General features: G+C 46.5%; 1 protein-coding gene across 3 annotated transcripts in view; it reads left to right on the top strand.

The window, feature by feature from the left end:
* Positions 1-24362, top strand: part of KATNIP (katanin interacting protein) — a 195069-nt gene that overhangs the window by 65297 nt on the left and 105410 nt on the right. For all 3 annotated transcript variants that reach the window (XM_081256320.1, XM_081256319.1, XM_081256321.1), the window contains exon 6: positions 4943-5074. In XM_081256320.1, the coding sequence (XP_081112446.1) occupies positions 4943-5074 (132 nt within the window). The remainder of the gene's footprint in view (positions 1-4942; positions 5075-24362) is intronic.

The following is a 24362-nucleotide window of genomic DNA, read 5'->3' as shown; positions in this document are numbered from 1 at the left end:
CGGAGTGGCCAGGCCTGGGTCATGTGCTCTACCCACCCCTGGATGCAGTTCCACATGAATGCTTGGGTTGGGAGTGGGGAAAGGGAGGATTTCCCAAAAGAAAACCAGGGTACTTTTACCAGAAGACAGGGGAACGCATGCTGGACAGGCAGAAGCAACAGTGCCCAGCACAAAACCTCACAGACCTCCTGATCTCACACCTCGCCAACTTTAATGTGCGTGTAAATCACCCGAGTTCTTGGTAAAATGCAGATTCTGATTCCTGCATCTGAGGTGGGGCTTGAAACTTTGCATTTCTCATAAATTCCTAGGAGAAGCCAATGCTGCTGGTCCCTGGATCCTCGTCCCAGCCCTCCCTTTCCAGAGAAAGGAACAGAAACCCATGGAGGAGCCAGGCTGCACCCCAGGCCTGGGCCCCGTGCCCAGTGGTCCTCGCTCTGTTCCCCCTCCCCCTTCCCTCCTCCGCTCTAGGACTGTTTCTTCCCAACATTTGAACGTCACTGAGTGGTTCCCGGGAGGAGGGAGGAGCACACTGTGGAACACCCATCCCAGCCATGAACTTCAAAGCCTTCACAGCTTCATCCTGGTCCAAGGCGGGAAAGCCCCCAGGAGCCTCCTGGCCTGGAAAGGCCCAGGCCTGTGGATTCCGTGGTGCCCGCCCTCTACGTGGTGCCCACCGCTGGCGCCAACAAATGCTCTGAGAGCGAGTTGACAAAGCCTGGGAGTCAGTGACATCATACGGGAGGCCAGAGCCCAGGCCAGCGAGGCCGACGGCCAAAAGGAAGATGGGTGGAAGGTGCAGTTCCAGAAAGAGCAAGGCGCACTTGGAGTCTGGCGAACATCGCCACAAGATGGCATCGCCCGTGGGAGGAAAAGTGCCCCAGGGCCCCTTCCTTGTGCACCTCTGCCTCCCGGTTCTCCGACGGGGAGCTCCCTACCTGCCTTTTTCTGCCTCTTACACTCTCTCTCCAAGGCTTTTTCCTGGAATGATCTAGAGCCCAGCCCCTGCCCCTTTAGTGTTAAATAGTCTCAGAAAATTCTTGAATCCTTCCTTGTTCTCCCCAAAGGCCACTGTAGCCCAGGCTGGATACATTTCTTTTTCACTTGCCTGTTGGGGGCAATACAGCGTCGAGGTGCAGGACTGGGGTCAGTCAGAAAACTACAGCCCCGGGGCCAAATTCGGCCACAGCCTGTTTCTGTAAATCAAGTGCTGTGGGGACACAGCCATGCCCATTTATGTAGGCATCGTCCAGGGCTGCTCTGAGCTACAGTGGAACAGTTGACTATTGTAGCAGAGACCACAGGGCTGGCAAAACCTTAAAATATTTATTCTTTACAGGAAACTGGCCCATCCCTGTTTTCGAGTAAGGCCTCTGGAGCCACGCTGCTGGGGTTCAGATCCAGGTCCGTGGCTTCCTAGCTGTGTGACCTTGGTCACGTGGCTTACACCCTTGTGCCCCGGTCTCCCCCTGGGATGGCTGTGAGGACTAAATGAGCAAATGCCCCTGAAGCTCTTGGAGTGGCACCCTCTCTGCATTAAGTGACTTGGTGCCCCAGGTGACGGCAGGGGGTGGGGTGGGAGTGCCGGCGGCGTGGACGCGATGAGAAAGAACTTCCGTCCTAACCCACGAGAGTCCCACGGGTCAACAAGGCTCACCATCCTCATCATCTAGATATAAGAATAGCTCGTTTCACTAAGCTTGTGGGGAAGCTGAATCTCACCCCGGGGGTGGAGGGTTCTTACGCTGGGGCATCAGGGGAAATGCAAGCTCTAAATCACCCTTGACTGTCCCTCGGCTAGGAAGTAGGTCCAGTCCACATGGCTTGGTGGACCTCTTCTGACTCTCAGAGTGACATTTAAGGAGGCCCTGGCTCTCGGATTTGTGCACGTGCGCAGCCTCAGCCATAGGGAACACCTCCTTAGACGTTGCTCCCTGGGCACCTGGCTCGCCTCACACAGGCCCCAGCCTTGCTCACCAAGTCTAGCACAGCCAGTGCTGGACCGGTGGCGGTTTCTTTGCTTGATTACCCAGGCAGTTTGGTCCTGGGTCCATGGTGGATGAAACATACCCTTGGGGGGAGGTCTGGCCCCCTGTGTAGACTTGATGCCACCTAAGGCAAACGGTGCAGCCCACTGCACTGCTCATCACAGCCCCTCGCCAAGGGCTCAGCCCATCACCACGAGTCATCCTCAGGGCAGTTCTGCGAGGAAGATGTCACTAGTGCCGCTCTGACAGATGTGGAAACCGGTGCTCAGCGAGGGTCCGTGACTTGCCCAGGGCTGCACAGGGAATAATCATCAGAGTGCCAGGGCTCGAACCCGTCTGCCTGAATTTAGAACCCAGGCCCTAAGCCACATGTGAGCAACTCTAAAACAGCCACAAAGAGTGACGAGTGCCCAAAGCAGGGTTACCCACTAGGGTGCAGCTCAGCTGCACGTAATGGACACTGAACCCCTGGGGCTTAAAGACTTGTTGTTCTTCCTCTGACACGAACAAGGCATTTGGAGGCAGCCAGGCTGCTAGGACGGGTGGATGATGCCCCCAGGGACCCAGGCTCCTTCGGTTTTGCCACCCTTAGCATGTGGCTTTCTTTCTTATTCTCACAAGATGGCTACCCTGCTCCCAAATGTTACATCCACATTCCATCAGGGAGAAGGGTAGAAGGATAAAGGGCAAAAATCCTGTGTCCCTGAGTGAGTCTTTTTTTTCTTTTGGCTGCGTTGGGTCTTCTTTGCTGCGCACAGGCTTTCTCTAGTTGCGGCGAGAGGGGGCTACTCTTTGATGTGGTGCATGGGCTTCCCATTGCGGTGGCTTCTCTTGTTGCGCAGCACGGGCTCTAGGCCCATGGGCTTCAGTAGTTGTGGCACACTGGCTCAGTAGTTGTGGCTCGTGGGCTCTAGAACACAGGCTCAGTAGTTATGGCACACGGGCCTAGTTGCTCCATGGCATGTGGGATCTTCCCAGACCAGGGCTCGAACCCGTGTCCCCTGCATTGGCAGGTGGATTCTTAACCACTGCGCCACCAGGGAAGCCCCCCTGAGTGAGTCTTGATTAACAGGGAAATAGTGGCTTCCTCAGTGGCTCCTCCAGCCACTCACATCTGCCTCATACGCCTTCCCAGCTGCAAGGGCCTCCAGCGACATGACCATCTTAAAGGGGCACAATGCCAACTCGATAGAATCGGGGTTCCATTAAGTCAGGATGGAGAGGGCCATGGATAGCTATTGGGCGGTCAGGAAGTGTCTCCAAAGTTTAGATAGGACTTGGATACATGGAGAAGATTTGAAAGAATGGCCTTAAGGTTGGGAGAACAGCATGAGCAAAGGCATAGAGGTGGGAGAGTTTGGGGCTTAGGCGAGAGTCAGGACTGTGTCACAAACAACATAAACGCTATTCGCATTGGCTTAAGCAAAAGAGAGGAAGCTTCAGCGATGTCTTCCTTCAGGCATGGCTGGATCCAGGGGTTCTGAACAAATCCACCAGGACTCTGCTTCACTCTTTCAGCTCTCTTTATCTCTGTGGAAGGGGCACAGTGGTCCCCAGAAGCTCCTGGGGTGCCTCCCTGCAGCTTAGCACCCCTGTAGGAAGAGAGCACCTCCTCCGACAGCTGTAGCAGGAGTCCTGGAGCTACTGTCATTGGCTGCCATAGGTCCATTCCTGTCTCTGAACCGCTGGCCAGGCGTATTGTGAAGGATGGAATGGGCTGATTGGCCAGGCCTGAGTCACATTCCCACCCTCCCTTGGGCCACATGTGGACTGAGTCGGGGAGGGAAATGGGGCCTGGAGGAAAATGATGGAGACCTTTCCTGCAGGCTGGGGAATGGATGCTGGGCTGACAAAGCTGCAGATATTTGGCGTACAGGAAGCAATTTTGCTTGGCCCAGGTGTCAGGTGTGTGAATGTATGTGTGGGAATCAGTGCGGGAAAGATTGGTTGGGGCCGTGTTGTAGAGACCTTCACATGCCAGGTATACACCATTTAGGGTACAGGTCTGGCTCCTAAAGCAAGGAGATCCAAATATTGGCTTAAACAACATGAAAGTTGATGTCTCTGACACAGGTTAGTGGTGGGCAGTCACCTTGCTCCGAGAGTTCACGGAGGAACCCCAGCACAACCTCTTTTGTCACTCCAGCATCCTCCAGCTGTCGCCCCCTCCCCACAGTCCTCAGCAGCTTGCTGCCACCTCCTCGTTCCAGTCGTCAGGAAGGGGGGCAGGGCAAGGGGGGGCTCTCCCCTTCCCTTTCCGGGCACAACGTCAAAGATGTACACGCCCCTCTCCCCCACCCACACACATCACGGGCCAGAACGTGTTCACCTGCTCCCTCCCAGCCGCAGGGGATGCTGGGAGCATCACTTGCACATCTGGAGACTCAGTACAAGAGAGAAAGGGGAAACGGACATTCCAGGGATGGCCTGTGGGCTGCCACACCAGGCCAAAGGATGGGTATACTAAAGAATGATCCAGGGAGTGCTAGGAGGAAGAAGTCCCACCACACGGTTTCCATGGCCCCAAAAGTTTGGAGTATGTTCCATCTGTATTCTGTTTTAGGAAATCCACAATGTGTGTGGAGGAGGGGGTGAGGGGGCCATTAAAGGCCCTGAGAAGTCCTGGCCCAAAACCCGGGCTTTCCTAAACTTATTTATATCACAAAGCCCATTTGGGGAAGTTTAACACCCACTAAAATTCTACCGATAAGTTATTTCAAACCAAAAAAATTACTGAAAAACTCTACTGAACACACTGTGGGCGGTAAGAACCAGTAAAGACTTGAGTGGAAGTGGCGTGACCCACCCAGCTGGGCTTCCCGGGATGATGCTGGGCCAGGTGCACCCTGACCTGGCTGCTGTCATGTGCAGCGAACCCCTACAGTGCTTGCCCCTCGGAGGAAACAAGAGGTTCGTTTCACCGTATCTGAAACAGTCTGACTTTCTGTGTATAGAAATCTGTGCAGATCAGAACGGAAGCTGGCCCGCGGCTCTACATCGAGCCTCCTCTGGACTGTTCTGAAGATTGTGAGGCACGTGGGGGTGTGACTGTCAAGGCAGAGGATGCTTCTGGGGATCGTCCACAGGTAGGACCGGCCTCAGCTCGGGGCTATAGTGGCTCGCGGGGGCGCTTTCTAACAGTTACTTATTCATTCCTTTGCGAGCCCTTGCCTTCCTTCACTCTCGCATTTATTTAGCACTTTAACAAGTAGACAAATCTTGTGCTAGACGCTCTGCTAGGGAGGGATCCAGTGTCCAAAGGTCAGCAAGGCTGGTGTCTGACCCAAAAGAGGCAAAAGCGTATAATCCCTTTACCACAAGAGGGAGCTGACAGGTGGGGCAGGGCATAGCGGGACCAGGAGGGAGAGTATCTAGGAAGGCTTCCTGGAGGGAGTGACATTTACCTGGTTCCTAAAAGGTGGGTAAGAGTGTGAGGGCCAGGGAGGTAAGGGTAGGTAAGCCGAGCTGATACTCAGCCTGTCCACACCTATATGCCTAAACCTGTTGTTAAATATTTTGAATATCTGCGCCCCCTCCCCCTCCTGCCACGGCACCAGAAACCACACATGGAAACACCCAGAGGCCCTGTGTAGCTGTAGCTCAGAGTCCCTGGCCGTGTTGCAACTCACAGGGGTGACCATGGGGTGTTTCACTCCCCTTCCTCAAATTGTCATTTCATTTCTGAAACCCTTGGAATTGCAACAGTCTCCCATTCAACCCCAGTCTCCCATTCAACAAGCATTTGTTGGGTCCCTACTTTTGAGCATCAGGCTCTGTCCTAGGCACCAGAGATGCAGAAATGAACAAAACTGACAAGGGGCCTATTCTTTTTTTTTTTTTTTTTTTTCGGTATGTGGGCCTCTCACTGTCGTGGCCTCTCCCATTGCGGAGCACAGGCTCTGGACGTGCAGGCTCAGCGGCCATGGCTCACGGGCCCAGCCGCTCCGCGGCATGTGGGATCTTCCCGGACCGGGGCACGAACCCGTGTCCCCTGCATTGGCAGGCGGACTCTCAACCACTGTGCCACCAGGGAAGCCCCAAGGGGCCTATTCTTAACAACTCATGTTCCCAAGGGAGAGACAGACAATAAAGAATAAAACCAAGAAATAAATAATGCGATTTCAGGTATTGATATGTTCTAGGAAAAAAAAAACAGAAAGGGGAGATGGGACAGCCAGGAGATCAGACAGCATGGGAGAGAGGGAAGGAACGCCTCTCTCGGGTATGACGTTTCCGCTGAAACTTGATGGATAAGAAGGAGCCGGCTTTGGAGCCAGCAATGGGAAAAGCATTCCAGGCAGAGGGAACAGCGAGCACGGGTGACCTGAGGCTGGGCTTGTTCAAGGGTGCATGATGTGGACATGATGTGAGCCAAGGGGAGTTAGAAGGCGATGAGGTTGGTGGGGCAGAGGGGCAGACCAGGCACGGGTAGGGACGGAGAGTTGAATTTTATTTCAAGGGCATCGCTTTTATAATTAGAGTGAGTGCGTAAATTATCTCCATGGTTATATACAAGCTAACTTTTAGAGGAGGCAGAGGCAATTCGCTAAGCCCGTCCTGCCCCATTTGCCAGAATGAGATTGTTCAGCCATGGACCCGGGCTGCGGATTCCAGAGCCTCAGCAGGACGACAGACTTCCTTCCGCATGTGCCTTCTGTACCAAAAACCTGCTTTTCTGAAATGAAAATGACTCAAAAAGGAGATGGGAATGTCATCCAGGAAACATTCCTCTGATCACCATTGCATGTTGGTGTTTCCTTCTTTGCTTGTAAAGGAAGGACGATTTAAGGAGCAGGGGATCACTTTGTTTCACATTCCGGCTGCAAAAAATCTGAAAGTTAAAGTTAATTGCAAATTTTTGTCTTCCTGGAAAAAAAAAGTCCTTTTCTATGGAAGGACCCAAAGACTTAAAAACAGTCCTTAAAAACAGTCCATAGAAATGGGATTTTTACAGTAGGCAAAATCGTGGTCTTTATTGCCCTCAACACGCACCTCCCACACGACACAGACAGACAGACAGACACACACACGCACACACACACACACACGCTTTTGAATCAACCAAAAGGTTTTCTGCTCAGGATCAGTCTGTGCAAACAGCCCTCAGCTTCCCTTAGGGAGGCTGGTTTGAAGCCAAGTTCAGTCTGTTGCAACCCTAGCCCCGTCCCCTGTCTCAGAACGCGTGCATGCCCTTCAAGCAAGAGGCATGCTCGTCCTCTCCTCTGGCCATTTGGTACCCCCTGTTAATTGAACGTATACAGTATTCCTTCTTTTGCAAGCTTCCAAGCTCCCTGCAACACCACGCAGCCTGTCCCTCACAAGCTATTAAGCTCCATTAGCATTCCTGTGTGAGCGTGCTCTGAATCAGCATCTCCCTGCTCACCCGCACTTAATTTTCTCCACCGTGAGTGCCTGATTGTATTTCTTCCTTCCCTTTTTCTCCCCATCTTGAGGCGGCACTCCGTAAGCCTTCACAGTCAGTTTCCCCTTAGAGTTATTTTCCTGCTAAGTGAAAGAGTGAAATGGCCATGCCAGTTTTCGGCAAAGGCAGAAGCCTTAAGAGATGCAATCTGAACAGAGAAAGAAAAATAATGCCTGGCTACATATACTCAGCCCCCCTCCCACTGTTTGCAAGTGCAGTCTGAAATGGAGCAAAAGGAATTGCTGTCCGCATGTGTACTTTTCATCTGACCTTCACTGTTGAAACACACCAGCCTTTTCGCCTTCCATCAGATCCTTAGTGAACTTCAATTTCTTGGCGCTCTGAGTTCACAGACCAGCATATGCAGGCGTGTTCTGTTGGCCTTCACCCCCCATTGACTGTGCCTTTTTAAAAGATGTGAATTACAGCTGACATTTAAGAATCAGGGGAGTTCATGTCAAGATCTGAATTGGGGGTTTCTCTTGAAAAGTCGAAAGATTTAGGAATTACATTCTTAAATGACAGCCGCGAGTGGAGCTGGAGGGTACCTGTCCCCTTAGACAAGTGTGTGCTGCATGTACCACAGTCCCCACCATGTCCCGGCACCATCTAGACGCTGAAGCTAAAACAGACAAGTACATAATATGCCAGCAGGTGATGGGGCTTGTAAGAGAACTAGGGCAGAGTAAGGGGCTAGAGAATGTGGGCGGAGGCTGCCATGTGATATGGGAGGACGGGGCTTACCCTTGATGAGGTGCTGTGTGAGCAGGGGCCTCAAGGAAGCCAGGGAATGAGTAGATAGAGAAGAGCTTCCACACACAGGGAGCAACAGGTGCAGAGGCCCCGAGGAGGGAGGACAGCAGGGAGGCCAGTGTGGCTGGAGGTGAGTGAGCAAGGGGACAAGGAAGAGGCGGTGAGGCCAGAGACGTAGCCAAGGCTTAGATGGCACCGGGCTTTGAGGGCTGCGCTAAAGGTGAGGGATTCTCCTTTGAGTCAGAGGAGAAGTCATCATAGGGTTTTGTAAGCCATTGTAGCTTAACAACTCCAGGGAAAGGAGGACACCTCTTTCTTTCCAGAGAGTTCTGCCTAAGTGCCAGCTCTGGGTTATGTTGGCTTGCCTTGGGGTATGTGTTACAATGGATAATAAGGCTCCATTTAAATGCTTTCGGCTCCATTTAAGGACCAGGAATGAAAGTACACATTTTTTTTTCTATTATTAAGGTATCCTTTTTTTTCCTGACAATGCGTGATCAATGTTAAAAATTCAAATGATAACAAAGAAAATAAAAGTCCTCTCCTAATCCCACTGCCCCAGAGATTAGTGCTGTGAATAGGTGGGTATATTACCATCCAGACTAAAAATTGCATATATTCATTCTGTTCCTTGAAAGTATATATTAATTATATCCAAGATGAGAGAGTTGATCTGGAATGTTCCAGTCCTGGCCTGTTCCCAATGAGTGGTATTTTCTGCGTTATCTTATCCATCCCTGAGAGCATGACAGGTGATGGGAAGAAGACTGGCCCACTCCAGCATCTTCTGGAATACCTTCTCTGAGTTTTTCTTTCCATTGTGTAGATCCTGGAGTGGCGTGAACTGGATATTTGGCCACAATTACAATTCAGTGTTTTGAAGTCATTGTTACTTGCTGACACATATAACAACTAAAAACCTGTCTTAACCCGTGTGCCACCAGCAGGGCTGCCACATGTGGACTCTGCTGTGGTCCATGACGGCTCACCCACCTGTCGGTACAATGTAGATTATGGGGCTGTGCCATCATTGGTGGAGCATCCCTCAGTGGACCAGCCCGCCCCACTTTGTCCCCGGCAGGGCTCTTCAGCAAATCCCTTCAGCCACCCTTCATTAATTTCAATGGTGAGACTTAAAAAAGGAGGGATCATTTTGGGTGTTTTTTTTTTTTGCGGTACGCGGGCTTCTCACGGTCGTGGCCTCTCCCGTTGGGGAGCACAGGCTCCGGACGCGCAGGCTCAGAGGCCATGGCTCACGGGCCCAGCAGCTCCGCGGTATGTGGGATCTTCCTGGACCGGGGCATGGACCCGCGTCCCCTGCATCGGCAGGCGGACTCTCAACCACTGCGCCACCATGGAAGCCCAAGGGATCGTTTTTTAGGGCAGTTCTATTGCTTGGGAACTTCTGCTGTTTCAGATTACCATATAAATAACCTTTGAGCGAGTGCCTTTTAAAAAAATTTTATTTGTTTGTTTATTTATTTTTGGCCGCATTGGATCTTCGTTGCTGTGCACAGGCTTTCTCTAGTTGCGGTGAGCGGGGGCTACTCTTCGTCGTACGCGGGCTTCTCATTGCGGTGGCTTCTCTTGCAGAGCACGGGCTGTAGGTGAGCGGGCTCAGCAGTTGTGGCTTGCAAGCTCTAGAGCGCAGGCTCAGTAGTTGTGGCGCACAAGCTTAGTTGCTCCACAGCATGTGGGATCTTCCCGGACCAGGGCTCGAACCCATGTCCCCTGCATTGGCAGGCCGATTCTTAACCACTGCACCACCAGGGAAGTCCCTTTTCTTGATCTTTTATTGTTCTTTCCACATAAGTGGGATTATACTATCCAGGCTATTTGATAGCTCCACTGTTTTTAGTCAACAACATGCCAGGGCCATCTTACCACACCAGTACTCACTCAGCCATCTGAACCCAGTGGCTCTGAACACTGTTTAGGTTGTTGGTGGCCAGAGTTTGAATCCTGGTCCACTTACCAACTGTGTTCCTGCAATGGTGTTGGTAAAGCAGGGATGAGTTTGATCAGATGAGCTTTTAGAGCGAGAATGACTTAGGGAGGCATAGAGACCAAGAGAGAGAAAGAGGACCCCATACATCTCCAGGGATGTAAGTTTCTTTTACTACACCCAGTTCTCTCTGCTTGCCCCTAGGATACCAAATCTCCCATCAGCACCATGCCCTGTGGTTTTAATTTCTCCCTTCTGAATGTACATGGATGCCCCAACCCTCCAAGCGCTATAGACAGAGAAAGGATCCTCTTAACTATTCAGGATGTAATGGTAAGATGGACTTTCACATCCTAACTGTCAGGGGCCAGGGTCTTCTCCACACCAAGCAGCTGGGCCATAAGATAGACTCCACGAGAGAGTCTCCATTTACACCTGGGAAAACAACACAGATCACAACAGGATTGGATGTTAACAAAAAACCTCTGGCCTACCCACCAGAAGATTTCAAACAACACACAAGAGGCTTGACTTAATACCAGATAGAAAAAGCTCACATTAAATGAGCACTTACTCAGTACCTAGCACTGTGTGCAGTGTATGACATCCGTCACTGCATTCATTAACCCTGCAAGTTACTTGCTAGGAATTTTCATTCTCATTTTATAGTTTGAGGAAACTGAGGGATGAGAAATGATGTTGCTCACCAAGGCCTCAGAGAAGCCCAGACTGGAAGCCCAGACCCCAGGACTCCTTGTTCCATGAAATTAACAATCACAGGCCGGGAATTGCGCTGAGCTGTTTTTTGGGCAGGGTCTGTTATGAGTATCATTGATGTTCTGCCTAGGAGGAAGGTGTTCAGAGGTGGCCATCCATCGGTTCTGCTTAACTGTTTTAAACAACCTGGAGAAGACCTCTCCTCTGACAAATATTTCTCCAGTGAACCCCAAGCTGGGAACATTGATGAAAAATGTTTTTCAAAAGTGAAGTCCAATGAGGAAACAACCAGACAAAGCCAAATTGAGGGACAGCCTACAAAACAACTGGCCGGGAGTCTTCAGAAATGTCAGTTGCATAAGAGACAGAGAAAGGCTGTTCCAGATTAAAGGGGGCTAAAGAGATACCACAGTTATGCGATGTGAGATCCTGGGAGGTTGGGGGGATTGCTCTAAATTTAAGGATGGTTTGGAGAAATTAATGAAATTTGAAAATCATATTATATCAGAAAATAATACTGTACTGATGTTATATTTCCTGAGTTCGGTAATTATATTGTGGTTATGTAAGAAAAGGTCCCTGTTCTCAGGTTTCTGAGCATTGGTGAAGAATTGGTGAATATAGGTGATGGGTATTTGGGCATTCATTATACCCTTCTATTATACTATGCTGATAAATTTTCTACGGGTTTTACATTTTTTCAAACCAAGTTTTTAAGAAGCCAGTACATTAAGGAGGAGATAAGCTCCTTCAGTAGAGCTAAGCATCAGCAAAGGAAGAAATAGAAAAAAGTAAAAAAAAAAGGAGACCTAGTTTAAAAAGCTTAGTAGGATTGTATTGATGTCAGTTTCTGGACTGTGCTATTGTGCTCTTGTTATACGGGATGTTACCGTGGGGGAGACTGGATGAAGGGTACATGGTATGGCTCTGTATTGTCTACAGTTAGCTCAAAACCAAAAGTAAAAAGCTAACTAAATAAAAGAAACACAAATGTCCAGGTCATATCATCCAGAGGTTTTGATTCTGATTCTGGATTTGGACTCAGACATGATTTCTCTGTTTAAGCACCCCATGTGACTAATTTGCAGCAATGTTTGAGAATCACCGTTATAAGGAAAAGATAGAGCCATGGATCTTAAAATTTGATATACACAAGAATCACTAAGGTCCATCGACAGATGAATGGATAAAGAAGATGTGGCACATATATATACAATGGAATATTACTCAGCCATAAAAAGAAACGAAATTGAGTTATTTGTAGTGAGGTGGATGGACCTAGAGTCGGTCACACAGAGGGAAGTAAGTCAGAAAGAGAAAAACAAATACCGTATGCTAACACATATATATGGAATCTAAAAAAAATGGTTCTGAAGAACCTAGGGGCAGGACAGAAATAAAGATGCAGACGTAGAGAATGGACTTGAGGACACAGGGAGGGGGAAGGGTAAGCTGGGACGAAGTGAGAGAGTGGCATGGACATATATACACTACCAAACGTAAAATAGATAGCTAGTGGGAAGCAGCCGAATAGCACAGGGAAATCAGCTCGGTGCTTTGTGACCATCTAGAGGGGTAGGATAGGGAGGGTGGGAGGGAGACGTAAAAGGGAGGAGATATGGGGATATATGTATATGTATAGCTGATTCACTTTGTTATAAAGCAGAAACTAACATAGCATTGTAAAGAAATTATACTCTAATAAAGATGTTTAAAAAAAAGGGAAAAGTAAATAACAACAACAACAAAAAGAATCACTAAGGATATATATATATATATTTTTTTATTTTTTTATTTTTATTTTTTTTTGTGGTACGCGGGCCTCTCACTGTTGTGGCCTCTCCCGTTGCGGAGCACAGGCTCCGGACGCGCAGGCTCAGCGGCCATGGCTCACAGGCCTAGCCGCTCCGCGGCATGTGGGATCTTCCCGCACCAGGGCACGAACCCGTGTCCCCTGCATCGGCAGGCGGACTCTCAACCACTGTGCCACCAGGGAAGCCCACCACGGTATTTTTTTAAATGCATATTTTAGGTCTAATTTTTATGCCAAGAGAGTTGTTTACAGGAGGTAGCACAGTTTTTAACAGATGAACTCCTGGGGATTCTGAATCAGAAGGTCTGAAGATTAGAGTCTCTCTTAAATGGAAGGAAAGTTTTCGAGATCATTTGGACTTTGTGGCTTTGATTTGGGGACTATAAAAGAAAGAAATGTTAAAATTGGAAGTCAGAATCTCATATGTCAGATAAAATTAAGATAACTGTAAAGTAAAAAGCAAAATAAAATAACAACAAAAATCCAGAGGTTCACAAAAGCCAGAAAGGGATGAGAGGGGGCTCTTCCCTTGTCTTCAAACCATATCCTGTACTTCTGGAAACTCGGGTAAGAGAGGATGTCACTTAATAAATGAAAGATATGAAAGCATAAGAGCTCCTGGCAATATCTCCTGTATTATAGATCAATTTCTATCCAGAATATTGATCATTCGTATTAAGAAAAGACTAAATTATGTTTAATATACATACTCTTTTAAGAAGACAAGGAAATCTTATCTATTTTAGAAATACTTTCATTTAAAATTATTTTATTTAGGTTTTTGACTATTTAAAGGGGTGAATTTTAGATAAATAGAAAATTCATTTTATATTATTAAGGCATTATTATATTAAGAAAATGAATATGCACTCTTCATACTTGGTTTTCTCACTTCGGTCACATTCAAAATACGTCGCACATTCAAAATAGGTCTCAAATTTGAGGGAAAAAATTCAGAAAAAATAGCGGCATGTAAGAGAGGATTTCTTATTAGTTACGACTTGAAAAAGTTGTGCTTAAATTCAAGATAAGGGTAGAAATGTAGTGATAAATGGAAGAGGGTATATCCAAAGGGGAGGGTTTGGACCCGTGACCTCAAGGGCCAGCTTCAGCTCATGGGTGTGTTTCATTGGCTGGTCTGGTGTTGTGCTATAATCATTATTGTTGCTGTTTTATGGGGTTGGCCAAACTGGAAAAAATCCGAACAAACTTTTTGGCCAAACCAATATTTGGAATTAGAAAACTTTTATTCTGAGCATGCAGCCTTCACTCTGCCTTAGTCCTCACCTCTCCCTGTTGTCTGACACTGTGTCTCCCATTGCTGTTTCACACGGCATTACATTTTCTGAAGATGTAGGGAGCTTGTGGCTCCTGTTTTAGGGAGGAAAAAGAACCAGTGACTGTGACTCAGCAAGTCTGGAGAGGGTAGTTTGAGCTCTTCTATAAACTCTGTGGGGACTTGGCTAAGTCACACTCTTTTGGAGCCCCACTTCCTCCCTACAACAAAAAGGGATAGATTATTTCCTGTGCCTGTCAGCTCTGAAATCATACATCCTAGGGGGAGTTTATAGGTGTTCCCATATTGCAAAATCCACAAGAAGAGAGGATACATGGTAGTTCATGGAGCCCTCCACTCATCCAAGGACCATTTCTGGAGGCTGTTTGCAAGTTACATATTTAGGGCTTGAAACACCCTTCCCCCCCCATCCCAGATCTAAGCTTCATGATGGCAGAGACATGTGCTGTCTCTTGCCTGCCGTAGTATCTCTGGTCCCTAGAAAAGTGCCTGGCGTAGAGTTAGTTTGCAAATCTTTGTTAAGCAAGTGAATTGGGTAGTTGATTGATTGAATCAATGAGCTAGCGTGGCAGAGAGGTTGATTAGGCACCCTGGCCAGCCCACACATAGCTGAGTTCAGTTATCACATCGCTAAGTTATAATTATGATGACAGTATTTTCCAAACTATGAATCAGGACACATAATCTGACAAAGAATTTCTGTGCTGCTTGGGGTAGAAGTGTCAGTTTGGGAGATATAGCTTGGATTCTGAAATATTGGGATTTCTGGCAGAGGGTGCTAATTAAAATGAATATTTTAAGTGACATGAGTGAGGGGGGCTGGGGGGCGGTACCAAGGATGGCACTTGGCCTGGGTGTCAGGGCATGGTAGAAAGTAGTGGGGATGTAGGGAACACTCTCTACACAGCTCAGCTGACTGTCATCATAGGGGCCCAGTGGTGCCAGGCTTTCTAATTTTAAGAGAAGCCAAGTATCTGGGCTTGTTTGTGTTCGATTTCTCCCATTTTTTTTTATGTTGGTAACTAATTCACAATTTTCTATGAACCAAACAAATTGTGCTTGCTGGCCAGATTTGGTCTTCAGACCACCAGCTTGCAACTTTTGATTTAGACAATGAAAGCTTTGTTAGCTCCTGACAAGAGAAGAGGAAGAGGTTTTTTCCTTTCCAGTGACACTTGAGTTAGCCCCTCTGGTACCCAGAACCATCAGGGTCATGGCATCCTGAATGTACCCAGAGATGCCCAGCTGGATAGCTCAGACCAAAGGACCACCTGGCTAACGGCATTAGGAAGGTCCCTGAGCAGGTAGGTCAGACAGCACAAAGCCAGCTGAGCAGGAATAATTCAGTTATGAGCATGAATGATTTGTGTGGAATGATGCTGAACAAGCACTAAATACCCATAAAATACAGGTCCAGGACTGAGAGATGTAATTCTTTCACCTAATAGAGCATCCCTGTAAATGAAGATACTGGATGGTATTTGACTTCCTAAAGCATCCTTTTCAATCTTAATGAAAATTTAAAATGATCTCTGAATCAATACCAGAATAAATAATCTTTTTTATTTCTTGCATTTATAGTCTACTTAGAATTTCTTAGGTATTTTCACATTATTTTGTCATTTTATGTAACATCTAATATATGAGTGATTTCTCATTAGAAAAGATTCAAACAATTAAGAAGTAAACTGAGTAAAATAGGAAAAGCTCTCTCTACCGCCCAGACACACCAGGCCCAGCTTTCAGTTCTACTGAGCATGCATACTTTATTTATTTTGTCATTCATTCATTCATTCATTTACTGTGTTCTATTTCAGTTCATTTCTGCTTTTATCTTGATTCCTTCCCTAAACTTTTTGGTTTAATTTATTGCTTTGATTCTCCCCCCACCCCCATCCCATAACCTGGCTTCTTACTTTAAATGCTTAATTCCCTTATTTTCAGCCTTGTTTTCTAATACAGCAGTTTTAAGCCTATAAATTTCCCTCTGAATACTGCTCTGTCCTTATCTCACAAATTTTGCATGTATGTAGTGTTTTCATTGTCATTTACTTCTTTTGGTTTGTGATTCTAGGGATTTTTTTCTCTTTATTTAGAAGAGTTTTACAAATGTTCTAAGTAGAGAGTTTTTGTCTATCTTTCTGTGTTAATTTCTAATTTTACTACATTATGGTTAGAGATTGGTCTGCTTGATTTCTGTTGTTTTGGAAGTTTTTGAGACTTTGTGGTCTACCAGATAATTTTTATGAATGCTCTATGGTATTTCGAAAGAATAATCATTCTCTTTTTGGTATGAAGTTCTCAGTATATCTATTAAAGCAAGCTATTAATTATGTTATTTAACCAGGCAATTATGTATGTCCCAGTATAGTCCCAGACCACCTATATCAGAATCACTTTGGCTTCTTATTAAAAATGTAAATTCTCATACCCTGTTCAAAGATATAGAGCTAGGTTTACAGGGGGCATGGAGTGCTCAGAATCTTCATTTTTAATAGGACTCCCAGAAAATTCTTATGCTCATTAGCAAACCACTGCAATAGAGCCCTAATTAATTTTTGTCTATTTAATCTGGGTGATTTCTGTGAACTTATCAATGTTCCCTTATATTTCTCTGTTTTTGCTTTATACATTTCAAATCTGTCATTGTGTACATATAGAGTCAAGATGTTTTCTGGCAGGTTGTTTGTTTAATCCATATGAATATATCAGTATCATTCTCTTTGTCCTGTTTAAAGCACTAGGTGGGCCTTTTCAGTCTAAAGGCTTATGTCTTTCTTTAGCATTGGAAAATGTTCATTTATTATTGTTGTTGTTATTATTTTCCATTGTTTCTGTTCTATCCTCTGGAGCTCCTCTTGGACAAATGTTGGCCCAGATCTTCAAGTCTCTTAATTTTTCTTTCATATTTTTCTTTTTGTCTTTTTATACTGTGTCCATGTGATATTGTTTGGCTTGAATTTCTAGCACATTTAATTTGTCACCTTTTAGCTCTTTCTGTACTTAGTTTATCTTTTCCAAAATGTTAATGATAAAATTAAAACTTGAGATCTCTAGCTGTTTCTTTTTCATGGATGAAATGTCCTCTCAAATCTCTCCAGGGATATTCATTTTCAGGATTCTAAAGTCTTCCTCTGCTTATTCTATTAACTTGCTTTCATTGGGTGTTCGTTCTTTTGTTAATTAAATTTTGTGCCACTCTTCAGAGTTCTGGTTTTCCCAAATGTTTGGTCATTCTCGGTTGTCAGCTCATCTTTGTATTTGAGAATCCTACTTCTTCTGCCTGTTCTATTTAATATAACCTGACCTTGATGTTTGTTGGGGCACAGCATGCTCCTGGAGGCTGTGTGCCTTAGCTCCTCTTCCAGGTATGGGAACTCCTAGTCTACTTTGGGGAAAATGACCTCCTAGAGCATTGCCCACATCCAGACATCAGCCTGTGTGTACTTAATACAGCTGGGGAGGGGCCAGCAGCCCTAAAAGCAGCCCCCAGTGAATGCCCCAGGGCTTCCTCTCACTCCACCTTGACTCTGGACTCAGCTATACACACACACACACACACACACACACACACACACACACACACACACACACACACACACACACACACACACACACACACACACACACACACACACACACACACACACACACACACACACACACACACACACACACACACACACACACACTTCCTTGTATGGAAAATTTTACTGCCCTTGTTTTGGTCCATAGTTTCCTCTGCTTTTACTGCTTCATAGATGTGATCTCTGCTTTCTTGCCTTTCAAGAATTCCTCAAAATTTCTAGTGATCCAGCAGCATTCTGTGTTGTTTGGTCTCTATCCTGCCATCCCTATCTGATTTCCTTCTCTTGATCTTTCGGCCACCCTCCCACCCCTGCTCTGGGCAGGCTCAGGTGAGGCAGCCACAGCACACTGATTGCACAGGGTTTGCCCAGGGCCTTATAGCCAGGAAATGGTACCCTTCTGCTTCCTGAGTCTGTGCTCTTCCTCTTATATCACTCCACTCCTTAAGACAAAGATGGCTTTTTTCTTCATAATAATGGACATTTGAGACTGAACTCTAGGGGGATTCATAAATAAATTTAGCTTTGAATGAAAATCAGTGAAAGAAAATCCAAGGTTGAAAGGGGGCAGTAAGAAAGTAGCAGAAAACCAAAAACATCACACAGGTACTTGAAGCTCGGATAAAACTCATATTTTCCTAGCCATAGTTCCATCAGAATAGATGTAGGGAAATGTGGTTTAAAATATACACAGCATGGACCCTATAGTTAGAGCTCAAGTCACTTTATTCTGGGAAGTTTGTGATCTAGATGCCACCAGGCTTGAGGTGTGGACTGGTAAGCCTCAGATGTGGGTTCTTGATGCTCGTTATATTGGTAGTTTCTTATGGAATGGCTGTCTTTGTTGCCGGATTATAAATTCCATGAGAACAGGGACTCTGTCTTATTCATCACTCTGTCCCTAGCACTTAGCAGTCAGACCTGCTTACGGGGACACATATATTCAACAATGAATGAATGAATGGAAAGAAGGACAGATTAGTTAATTAACCCCTCATTGCAGGGTAAAAAGCATTTCTGGGTCAGGCAGTTTAATATATGTAAAATGGCTCATATAAGGCAGTAGGAGTTGGTGGAAATTATTGCAACTAACAGTGCATGCAAATCCCACTTTTATAAAACTGCCAATCAGATGAGGACATCACTGGGGGTTCGCGGCATGTCCATGACCTCTACCGCAGAGACTGCTGCTTCCTCTTGAGGGCTCAAAGTACCCAGTGTGGCTTCATGGGCTAAACACCTGATATTCTTGTAGGCAGTGTCAATAGGGTCTGAGAGATAGAAAAGAAGATACTGTCATCTTAGTGTTCACTTTTCTGTAAAAACTAGACCTCTGATAGAGCAACCATGAAACACTAATTCATAGCTATTATCTCATTGCATCCCTTCCACAAACTTGTCAGGTTGTCAGGGAACATTTTCCCACATGAGACGTGGGGGCTTGAGGCTCAGGGACTTGCCTGGGGACATAGGGCGGCTGGAGCCGGGCTGGTACCCACACCCAGAACTTAGGCCAAGCTGTTCCCTTTTCTAAGTGGAGTTAGAGGTTTAATGCTTCATCCACTGACACCGAACACATGCTTTAACACATTTAGTGGCCTCATGTCAGCTTTGTGTCAAAAGCTGTTACAGGCGGTTGTCATCAATTTCGTGTAAGCCAATGGGTGATCACAGAGCACTTGACTTTCATCTCGCTCTAGAGACCACTGGCTTCCAATGCATTGATGCCAGGCAGGGAATAAATGTGGGCACGGATTGAAAAACCTGGACTTTGGAGTCAGACAGTCCTTCATCCAAACCCTGGCTCTGCCCTTGCTAGCCACATGACCTGGGGCTGCCATTTAAGTGCCCTGAACCTATAAGATAAGGATACCCACACACAGGGGTGGTGGGAGGCTGCAGGGAGATGAGGTGTGTAGAGGGGTTAGCCTGGTGCCTGATATGTAGCAAAAGCTTTGTAATCGGCAGCTGCTGCCATTGTTGATATTACAGTTGTGGTTGCTATTGTTGCAGACATTTCATGTGCTATGGTGACCTGGTTTTGCTCTTTTCCTAGCCCAGCAGAAAAGAGGAAGATCAGGCATGTAAGGCACTAATCCACTGACCGTGAAACCTTGGCTGCGTTTTAGTCACTGGTCCAGCATCCTTCCTTCCCTCGCCTCCTCCCTGGCTCTCTAGCAAGAAGGCCAATTTGTATACAGTCCCATCATCTGCTCCCCACCTGTGGTATTTGCAGCCTGGCCTTCATGCAGAAGGCTTTCTGTTGAAAGGGCTTGAACTGAACATTTTAAGGGCTGAGCATTGAAATTGCATATAACAAGGTTTTAAAGCAAAGCTATAAAGTAAGTTTTCACAGAGCTTTTTCTGGATGACAGCTTCAAAGCAAATGGTAGATGCCCTAGCAGGGTATCCCTTTGAAGTATCAGCAGGTTGTCTTTCAAAGCGACCAACCCAAGGTCCTCATCTTTCCAGGTGGAAAGGATTTAAACAGCTTTCTCGAGGGAATGTGGCTACTTAATTCATCTCCCCTTTGCCCCTGGAACAGATGGTTTTAGATCACGTGGGCATTATAAGGGCCTAGGTTCTTAAAGTGTGCTCACCCAGTGTAAGCAAATGTATTCTTTTCCTCTGTGAACAAGATAGCAGTAATGCAGAATCTAGGCTTCTTTTATATATATATTTACTATATATTTATAGTAAATACAATTATGGCATTTAAATTTGCATTAATTTGCCAGAAGCAAAACCAAATTGAAACAGAATTATTGAAATTCAGATTTATCACAAGAGAGATTTCTTAAAACATCCCGTCTATTTAATAAATTATGAACAAAATATTAAGAGATTGGAGTTGCCATTTTTTAAAACCCTGTTGTTTCCATTTAAGATGGATATGAATTGACTAATATGCTATGGAAAATGAGGCCAGGTTGCACCCACACTGCCTGCCCTCTTCTGGTTTTTGTGAGCTTAGCTAAGAGCTTAGGTTTAGAACATTACATTTTGGTCCATAATCCGGAAACATACAATTGTCTATACAGTGACCCTTAAGTAACACGGGTCTGAACTGCATGGGTCCACTTGTACGTGGGTTTTTTTTCAATAAATATAGTTCCTGTATTTTCATTTTACAGATCTTTAAGTATGGGGAAAGGTTTGTGTTCGGTTAGAGATCACAATATGCGAAATCAAAAGAACTGGGGTTTGAGTCCCCTTCTCTCCAGACTGCTTCAGCTTCCTGCCCTTCGGTGAGCCAGTTATCAATTCCTTTGCTTTTGAGGCAGAGATAGCACTACATGGATTTTCGACTGCATGGGGGGCAGGGCCCCAATCCCCATGTTGTTCAAGGGTCACTTGTATTTCTTTAGTCTCTAAACGTCTTCAGTGTTCACCATTAGACCTTTTATCATAGGGTCTCCTGGTCTGTGTTCTTTTTTTTTTTTTGGCGGTACACAGGCCTCTCACTGTTGTGGCCTCTCCCGTTGCGGAGCACAGGCTCCGGACGCGCAGGCTCAGCGGCCATGGCTCACGGGCCCAGCCGCTCTGCGGCATGTGGGATCTTCCCGGACCGGGGCACGAACCCGTGTCCCCTGCATCGGCAGGCGGACTCTCAACCACTGCGCCACCAGGGAAGCCCTGTGTTCTTTATTTTGATTTTACTTTTCATTGTTTGGATTTTGTCCTCTGGAGGTTTTTTTTCTGAGAAGGACTTATGGGTGCTATATTTATATTACCGGAATTTCTCCCTGTTGAGATTGGTGGCGTGTTACTTTTAAATCTGGACCACTTGAGTGGATACAGTAAGTTAGACGCTGCTCCATCATCTGCCAGCATCGAGCGCTGCAACTCACCCATTTCTGAATCCCTCTTTTGGGGACAAGATGTGTTCCAGGGCTAGAGATCAGTGACTATCAGACAACTGGCCGTTCAGGGTCCTCCACACCACTGTTCCTACCACTCCTATATGGAATTTATTTATTTTCAGGAGTAAGGATTTAAACATAAATGTAAATACCTGATATTTTTCTATTTATAAAATTGAAAACATGCTTATAATAAAAAATTAAGTAAGACAAAGCAGAAAACAAAGTCCCCTTAATGCCACCCCAGAGAGAATATTGTTAAGAGTTTGATGTTTCCAGACTTTGTGTATGCCTGTATGTATACATACTAATATAATAATTTTTAAAAGAATCAGGTTTATACTATATGTACATTTTCCAACATGCTTCTTTTTACTTAAACATATATCTTGCTGTCTTTCTGAATAAGTGCATGAGACCTACCTCATTCTCTGTAAGGGCTGCCTGGGGCTCCGTCAACGCCTGCTCTATTAGTAATTTAGCCCATCTCTTACTAATGAACATGCAGGTCATTCTCTTTTTTTTTTTTTTTTTTTTGCTGTATGCGGGCCTCTCACTGTTGTGGCCTCTCCCGTTGCGGAGCACAGGCTCCGGACGCGCAGGCCCAACGGCCATGGCTCACAGGCCCAACCGCTCCGCGGCATGTGGGATCTTCCCAGACCGGGGCACGAACCCGTGTCCCCTGCATCGGCAGGCGGACTCTCAACCACTGCGCCACCAGGGAAGCCCGGTCATTCTCTTTTATAAATGATGCCTCAACGATCTTTGCATACTTAAGAACGAAGAGTAAATTCCTAGAAGGGCTGGGGTGAAGGGTATGCACATTGTTAATTTCTAGTCAGCCATTTCTGTCATCTCGGCCTCCAAAATACATCTCAAAATGCATCTCCTCTCCCCACCTCTGCTTCCACCTTCCTCTTTACCTGCTACCACAGGTGCAGCTGTCTGCTGTCTGTCCTGTTTCCATCCTGGCCCCGCCTCTCAAAATCCACTTGGTATCCAAGAGCCATAGTGATCTTTAAAAACAGAAATCAGATAATGTTGTATTTCTGCTTAGCACCCTTCGTGACCCTTCATGGTACATAAATCCAGACTCTGCTCTGAGGCCTACAAGGCACTGCCCCTGTGACCCCCTCCCTGCTCCCGGCCCTCTCCTCCCAGTGTGTTTGGTACCCGCTGCCCTCCAGCCATTGCTGCCTCCAGGCTTTTGCCTCTGCTGTTCCTCCTGACACACCTTGTGCCCCAGACATTCACTGGGCGTTTCTTTATCACCCAGCATTCCCTGACCAGCTTTCAACAGGGCTGCCCTCAGCCTACTCACTCGTGGTTCCATCATGCAGGCAGGCTCTTTCCTTCCCAGTCCTGGCCACATCTGAAATGCCTCTGATTCTTTTTCTTTGTGCACTGATAGCCCGAAGCTTCGCCATCTTACTCCCTGCCATTACCTCAGCCCTCAATGAAGCTCCTGTAGCACACCTGCGTGTGTGAATAAATGAATGATAATAGTTGCCACATCTTCTTCCCCATTGGCTGGACCACAAAAGTGAGTCTGTTTTACACTTGGATAGTCTAGAAGGAGCAGGGAGCTGTGGCTGAGGGCACACGTCACGACTCTGCCACTTAATCATTGTGACAGGTGAGACCAGCTTAAAGGCTCTAGGCCTCAGTCCTCTGACTTGTGGGGACTCCAGAAATTCAGTCACTTAAAATATGGGGCTACCACAAGGTGAAGGTGATGAAGAGGCTGGAGGGAACCTGCTCAGCTGACTGTGGGTTCTAGAATCCTAATGCCCCATCCAGCTATTTCCTGGAACTGGCAGTGGGTGGTAGCTCCACTAGGCCTTAGGCATCAGTGGGGAAGATTCTGGGCCCTGGGACTGACCAAGATCTCCTGGACAGTCACAGCAGTCTCCCGTCCGGGAGTCTCCCAGTTTAGCTGGCATTGCTTTTACCATTTTTTCCCACCGTGACTGGGTGAGAATACCGCGTTTGCCCCATTTTCTCACCTAGCCTTGCCTCCACCCCTGCAGAACAGAGAACTGAAGATGACCCCATCTGAGATGGGTGGGGTCGACCAAGAACCAGGACCAATTGCTTATCTTGCTGTGGCCAGAGTTCACGTTATCACCAAAGCAAGTCGCACTCCGCCCATCTATCTTGCAGGGTCATTGTGAGGATCACACGGGGGAGGGAGTTGAAAATGTTTTGTAAAGTACAGAACATTATTCCACTGTAGAGGATTACTAGCTTTAGAGTCACTGCAGTTGCTGTTAAACAGCAGGCCACCCAGGAACTCATGTTTCACCACGGAGGAGCAGTAAATCTGTTCGCCCTCCAACTGCCGACCACAGTCAGACTTTGAAGACATGAGCCATGACTTCAGTCTGGCTTCCGTGAAGGTTGCATGGATCATGTCAATACACTCAACTAGAAGACCTTGCTATTATCTTTTGAAATGCCATTGGTGAATACGTGCTCACTTTAATGTAGGGTTTTTCACTCACACCACTATTGACATTTGCCCAGATAATTCTTTGTTGTGGGAACTGTCCTGTACATTCTAGGATGTTTAGCAGCATCCCTGGCCTCCACCTACCAGATGCCGCTAGCGCTCCTTTCCCCCAGTTCTGACCAAAAACATCTCCAAATAACTGCCAAATGTCCCCTGGAGAGGGGGACAAAATCATCCCCAGTTCACACCACTACTTTAATAAAACAATTCAGTGAGGTTGGGATTCGTTAACCCATTTTTATGGATGGCAAAATGCAGATCAGAGAAGTTAAGTAACTTTCTAAGAGTCACATCACTAATGCCACTGCCAAGGCAGGTGGGTGCTCCCCACCCCTGCTTACAGCTTCTACCCAGTCACTGACATAAATGAGTCATTCAGCACGTATTTGTCAAGCATCTACTATGTGCCAGGCAGTGTTCTATTTGCTCAATAAATATCACGGACACTTGATGTTGGGCAGGGTG

Source organism: Mesoplodon bidens (genome assembly GCF_964165515.1).
Source record: "Mesoplodon bidens genome assembly, chromosome: 15".
NCBI lineage: Eukaryota > Metazoa > Chordata > Mammalia > Artiodactyla > Ziphiidae > Mesoplodon > Mesoplodon bidens.
Note: the sequence above shows the minus strand (reverse complement) of the source record. Positions and strands in the feature narration are given on the sequence as shown.